Source organism: Gavialis gangeticus, unplaced genomic scaffold (genome assembly GCF_001723915.1).
Source record: "Gavialis gangeticus isolate Ggan-Ray unplaced genomic scaffold, GavGan_comp1, whole genome shotgun sequence".
Classification (NCBI taxonomy): Eukaryota; Metazoa; Chordata; order Crocodylia; family Gavialidae; genus Gavialis; species Gavialis gangeticus.
Window position 1 is genome coordinate 14,379,691 of NW_017729011.1, and position 7,001 is coordinate 14,386,691.

Below are 7,001 nucleotides of genomic sequence, written 5' to 3' on the forward strand. Positions count from 1 at the left end.
AAGACAAATACAGATCACAGGCTATTTTCCTCCCTTAAATGTGGTTATGTGTTTGTTTATCAAGCTTCCCATCCTACTGCACCTATGTAATATACCAAAAGTCTAAATCAGTAAAATATAGCTGGGCCCAACATCCCAGAGAAGCAGCTGATCTGCAGAAAGCGGACAAAGAGAAAAAATAACCCAAGGGGAAAAGAAGAGTGGATAAGGGAGACCCGAATGGTCAAAAATAATCTTGGTACCTGATGAAAGCAGTTCAATAGGATTATAATTGTTTGCATTTTGTTCTAGAGTTCATATTGCTGTTTCCCTTCAATGTATAAGGAGATGAACATACAGTATAAAGGAAGCAAGAAGACAAAAAACACTGAACATGGGTGAGCTGCTTGTTTCTTTAAACGCAAAAGGCCCAGTCCTGCTGTCCTTACTCAATGAAAACTTCCACTGACATTAATGAGAATGTTTCCTGTGTGAAGACTAGCATATCAGACTGCCAGGTACATTTTTATCTGTCCACAGACAGCTGCATTAGTATTTTCATAACCAATAAGGAAGGCAGTTGGCACTGGTCACACTGTAAATCAAATGAGTTTACAGAATGTATTCTTTATGCGGTTCTCCTTTGGATTTCCATGCCTATATTACCAACAAAACTTCTGCACACCTGAGCTACAGGACCTTATATCATGAGCACCTGAGAACAGAAGATCTTCAGGAAAGTTATTTTTCAGGCCAAATCCCACTGACATTAATGAAATTGTCCCAAGAACTTCAACAGGAACTGGACTGGACACTTCATACATTTTATATTCTACCACTATCGGCTACAGAAAATGTTTCAGTATTCATTACATTCTTGTGCCCACTGGGTATATGCGTCATGTTATATATAATACACAGATATAATGCATACTATGCAATTTTAATTCCTTTAATCCCAACACTTGCTTATTGTACAAATACTGGTAATGTGCTACATGGTGAACAGATATTTGAGGCTTCCACAGCACCCAAAGAACACAGTACTGCAGCTAAAAATAAATTGGAATTTTACCTTTTAGTACTTTTCATGTAAGGATTTAACTTGATCAGCCTTAGAATTTAACTACTAAACCCTCCTGCAAGGTACAGAAACATTAGCCCCATTCTAGCAGCAAGACAAGAAATGCTACATGATATGCTTGTGGTCACAAAGTGAATCAGTGTCAAAACAAAGAACAGAATCTATTCTCCAGTGTGCCCGTCCCATATCTTTAATCATAAGATCATGCCTCTTCTCAAAACTCCCATTATCATTTTATTTATATGTTGTTTATATCCAGGGATCAAGAGTTTATTTGTCTGGGAAGCATTTATACTTGCCTTTAAGCACTCTCAAAAACAGCAGGAGGATTTACAGTCTTAATATGGACAGCATATAGATTTAGATATTAGCAACCAGTCTCTCATGAATGGCTCAAGTTCACTGATATCTTACATCATTTCAAAGCTTATAATTCCAGCTTTCAAACAGTAAAAGGCATTAATCTAACAAAAAATTCAAGCTACATCTGTGCCAACATATTGCAATGAAGGTTTCCTCAGGCGTGGGGCCAAGCAAAATAGTAATCAGAATGATGCATTTTTCACTGTTGTTACCATGCATTTATAAGGACAGAAATTAATATTGAATACCACTGGAACAATCAGAAACCTTCCATGCACAAGCATATTTTTTTTTATTATTATATATGCAGAACTAAAGAGAGTATATTTTACCCCCAAGGTCCACTCAATTTTCAAGCTCTAGCTCTGACATTCTGGACTGTGAGGTTTAAGTCTAATCAAGTGTTCTAAATTAATATAAAGACAATAAAAATACACTGTGATGTGAGCATATATCCCAGTCCCCATATGGGAATCCACAGAGAAAAAACAGCTAATGGGCACCTTTGTGGACCAATGAAAGTGAATAGGGACTTCGTGAAAATATTTGGAGGCCATGGATGATTAGCATTCTGCAGGTGGAAAGCAAAAAAATCTCTGCAGCAGTGAAGCTACTCTGTGGTTGCTTAAAGGATGAGAAAGGTGCTCAGCTTATTTATGCTTTGTATTTACTCTGCAGGTTAACTACTGTCTGCCAAGCTAACTAATCAATAGTATGGCTGAAATTGTCTGAAAACACATTGATTTTAGTTGTAAACTAAATAATGGCCATATAAACTGGCTTTGTTTTTCACATGCATTTCATTTGCTGTCCTTTTTTCAACTTATTTGAAAACCACTAGTACTCACAAGGCTCTTGCTGACAAGGCAAAGTCACCTGATGTTTCTTAATGCCATCAAACAAGAGTTCTGCACCACCTCTGAAAGAAAAGAAAAAAATTCAGTCCGTTTCATCTGCAAGTGAAACAAGTAACAAAAAAACTGATTTATTCAACTAAAATACAGAAAAAATAAAAAATGGTAGTGATTATATTTGGAATATGACCCATTGGACATCTGGTTTACCTAAACCATAATCTTCTTGGGGCAGTAATGGTCTGTTACTACAATTCTTCATTTTTTCTTTTTCTGTATTAAAAAGATGGGGGCTGGGATTCCCCTAAACCAGGCACTATACCAACAGAAGATATTTTTGTCCCAGAGAGCTTACAAACTGTTGGTGCAGGCCCCTACATAACCAGGATAACATCAAGGCAAAGTCCCCCCCCTCCCCCCAACACTAGTGCAATTAGAATAACATTTTTGCCCCAAATGCTGTCTCTGGTACCTTGCCATATAACATCTTTCAGCAAAAGGTCTCAAAATGCCAGACCAACTTTAAGTCTGAAAAAGAAACCATGGAATAGGTATTATTCTCAGTTAACAACCAGAAAGGGAGGGAGGAAATGAGCCAGGCTAAGTCAAACAGCAAGTCAAAAATGGAGACAAGAACAGAACCTTGGAACTGGAACAAAACCTCCATGGCCTAACTGCTCAGCACTCCTCCCACACGTTCATTTTAGCAGACTCGAGCACAGTGTAAGCAGCAGGCAGAATCAAGGGTTCTGGACACAAGTTGAGCTAACCAGGATATAACATATGTTTATGCCCTGCACTGGCTCCCTACTGAAAAGACCAGTTCAGAGTATCTATCTGGACACGCAATGCTTACCAAAGGACTGGCCTTAGCTAGGGCACAAATCAGTTCTCTCTGAAAGTACAAATAACTGCTCATGACAACTACCATCCTCCAGGAGAGTAACAATGTTGACCAATAAGCAGAGGCTTGTAAATGCAGGAGACAAAATTTTCTTAGAAGCTAGTCTAAGATTATAATTGCTTTAGAAACATGAGGATTTCTATGGGGTGAGGGTACCTAACTCCTTTAGGCTCTTTTGAAAAGCCCAGGCCAATTGGAAATTTCTCATCTGTGACTCAGATTTCCTCACAATAAGACATGCATCCACACACACAGACCCCTCCTCCCCTCAGCCAGATAAGCACCTGGCTGCTGGCATCTGATCCCAGCACCCTTTCCTGCCAAGGCAGGGTGTCAGACTAAATGATCTGTTGAGGTCCCTTCTATGAAATCCACTCCTCATCCTTAAAGGATGAGTCCTACAGACCTACACTTTACAAACACAGATCATTTCTCTTCTTGATGTTATAAATCTGTAAGCTACCCCCATTTTTTTATGGAAAAGGTTATAAAATCTTAGCAAATGATTATAGAAATAGACCAGTACTATTTCCAGAGCTTCTGTTAATATTTTGTATGGCTGTGGACAACTCACTTCACCACTCTGTAACTCAGGCTCCCCTTGCATAAAAGGAGCAGATAATTTACTTACTCACAAAAGTGTTTGAGGTTTTATTGATTTAACAGTGCTTTAAACAATTTGGATTATGCAATTACCATACAGGACAGTACACACATTTACACAGCAAGGCCATCATTTTTAAAAACAATGCCCAAATATTTATTCAGGAGGCTATACATTTAATGTTCAGAAATGCAGAGCAATCAGCAGCTTCCTCAAGGCTGGTAGGAGCTATTGGTGGCTCATCTTTCCCAAGAAATTGAACTAGATAGACCCCTAACATCTTTATTTGATTACTAACTTCAGACATCTAGTTGGGCCTGAACTATAGTTGCTGCCAGAAGCTTACACTCCTTCAATTTAAAGCCGTGAAGATATTAGATGATGGACACTTTGTTGGTTCAAAGATGTGACCAAACCCCGTGCAAATACAGTACATTCAATAACTGCAAAGTTCCACTGACTTAAAAACAGAATGTTAAATAAATATTTACTTCTACTGTTCTTATATATTATTGGTACCATTTCTTACAAAGTTGAAAACTGCCTCAATGAAAAGACATAATAAAAGCAGCAAATATCTACATGTTATGGAAAATAATGAGCCTACGTGTTACTTAATCCCTTTAAAACCAGTATCTAAAAATGTCACACTAGGATTTCCTTGGCTCTGCAACAGAAAAGCACAATGGAACCTTTGTTATGTTCTCAGCAGTTACTTATATACAGCATCTCTCCTAAAGGCCACTCTGTTGGTGTTCTTCCACCAGCTCACAAAAAATAGTTATCTGAAAATTGAAGCAGCAATTATCAACTTTAGCCGAGATTCATGCAAAAGAAAAAGTCACAGTAATTATATAAAAAACATTTTTTATATAATGAAAACAAGGTCACGCTTTGTTACTGCAGGAATGTAGATGACTAGATAAGGTCCTTCTGTAAGGCGCTAACTGTAGAGAACTCAGCTGTGATTGCACATAGAGAGCTCATTTATGCATTTCCAAGACAAGCAAAAATGCTTCTTACTCTTCTGGGAAAACGAGGAGAGCTACTGCAGCTGGAAGCAGGGTAGACTGAGGAAAAGGGCATTTAAAGGGTTATGACGTGTATTTATATGAGGTTGGAGAGGAAAAAAATATCAAGGAAAAAGCAGCCTTTTAGCTTCTGTAAGAGAAAAAACAACTTGAATAAAGTATGAAACCAATCCAAATGTTTCCACAAATGTTTTTTGGATTTCTAGCTTAAATTAAAAAAAAAATTCCAATGTCTTTAGGGTTAGCAACCCAGGCATCACAGCAATAAGAACCTGAAAACAAAATATTCAAAAAGAAAAGCAAAAAGGACTTTATAGTTGACACCATCTGAGCTGAAATAACTGTAAGAAGTAAACACCATTTATACACTGAAAATTAATTCAATGGTTAAAAATGTTTTAATAATCTACAGTGATGTGCAGAGACAAGAAATTGTTTATAAAGTTTCTTTTTTCCACAGTTGCAGTGGGTTAATCCATCAGTAAAACCAACCTCTTGGGCAATGTTTGATAAGTTAAGAAAAGTATTCTTCTCTAAGAGAAGATTGAATGGACAGTTCTACCTGTTAGCACATATAGAGGCAGCATATAAAGACATGCATTAGGCACTTGCAGAACAATATCTACAAGAACAATGTTCAACAAAAAGCTACTGGATCAACTGCACCAGTCTACTGAACTAAGACCACAGTTGTACCAGCCAGTGCCTACTTCCCATTAAACCGTGTCCACTCTCACTGGGAACAGACCACAGCCAATCACAAGAGGGACAACGTGAACAGTACAAACTCTATTCCACATAAGAGCCTATCAAATCCAGTGGGAGGTAGACAGTGGCAAGCAACACAGGCTTGTCATTAATACAGAAGGAAAAGCCAGAGTCCCAAAAGCCCAAAATACCAGTGTTAACCCTTGCTGAGACTTATAAAAAACCAACTTGCACATTCCTCTGAACAAACTATTCACTTTTTATCCTCTTTTGTGGTACGTAGCTCAAGCAGCCCTGCCTCCTCACCAAGGCTTTGGTGCATTATAACACAACACAAGATTGTGGCCAAGCTGGAGAACTGCTGCCCAAATGTGCCTTTTGCCTCTGGCAGGAATGTCTAAGGGGGATGTCCTTTATCGGACCAACAACATCGTTGGGTTGGAGACTGACGTGCTTCCAAACGCAAGACGTTCTTCACCAGGCCTCCAATCACGGGGAGCCACAATCTGTCCTTGACATGGGTACGACTAGTACGTAGCTCTGCCATGCCCCCACAGTGTCCCAGAACCGCTCATGGCTGCGTGCCGGTTAAAATGCAGCCACGCTCATCCCGAAAACGCAGGTGGGCCCTCATTAGGCACCACGAGTCACCCCTCCCCTGCCACCCCTTCTAATGGCATCGTGGCTTCCTCGCTGAAACACTCAGCCACCCCCACCCCGGCCCTAGCCCATAGGAGCCCGTGTCTGAGGAGCCCCCACACCCCTTGGCCCCTGCTCCCTTCAGAGCCGGGCACCAGCCACGGCCCAGGCCCTCCCGACCACCCTCCTCACCCGAACTCCACCAGCAGGGACACGGGCGCCGCCATCTTGGGGAGGGGGGAAAGGGCTCCCCGCCCCGGAAGTACATCTCTGCCCCGCCTCGGAAGCGGACGACCGCTTCCCGGGACGCCGCGTTGCCTAGCAATAGGGGCTGGGCGGGGTCATGGGCCGGGCCTTGGCGGGAAACTGCTGGGGGGCCAAGGGTGGGAGTCTGGTTTTTGGCCTGCAATGAACACCTCACCGGATGACTTCCACATTTAACCAAGTGCTTGGTAATGCGGTGAAGAGCAGAGCTGTGTCGAGTGCTCTCCAGGAGAGACCTGACCATCCTCCTTGCTCCCCTCCCACAGGTGCAACCGCAGTAAAGAAAAGCTCAGGTGACAAATCCGTTCTCAGCTGGAGAATTTACCTACTTCATTAAAAAAGTTCACCTTCCTTTGTAGTGATTGTTTAACATATTTTACCAAAAAATAAAATAAAAATAAGAGCAATCTAAATACCTCAGGCTAGGGACCCGTCTGGCTCAGGATCTAGTCACCAGTGGTCGGATGCTGCGCTGGAAGACGGGATTTCGTACCGTAAACCCGTCCTGGCAAATCTACATTCAGTTCTGCTCTCGTCTGTTCTTACCTTACACTTGGGGCCGTAATATCGG

General features: G+C 41.1%; 1 protein-coding gene across 1 annotated transcript in view; it reads right to left on the reverse strand.

The window, feature by feature from the left end:
* The window catches only part of URM1 (ubiquitin related modifier 1), a 33,586-nt gene extending 27,129 nt beyond the window's left edge, over nucleotides 1–6,457 (reverse strand). Inside the window, exons 1-2 of the mRNA XM_019510559.1 lie at nucleotides 6,359–6,457; nucleotides 2,275–2,345 (exon numbers count right to left, since the gene is read on the reverse strand). Coding sequence (XP_019366104.1) covers nucleotides 2,275–2,345; nucleotides 6,359–6,393 — 106 coding nt within the window. The 5' untranslated portion in view covers nucleotides 6,394–6,457. The remainder of the gene's footprint in view (nucleotides 1–2,274; nucleotides 2,346–6,358) is intronic.
* Nucleotides 6,458–7,001: the final 544 nt, after the last annotated feature.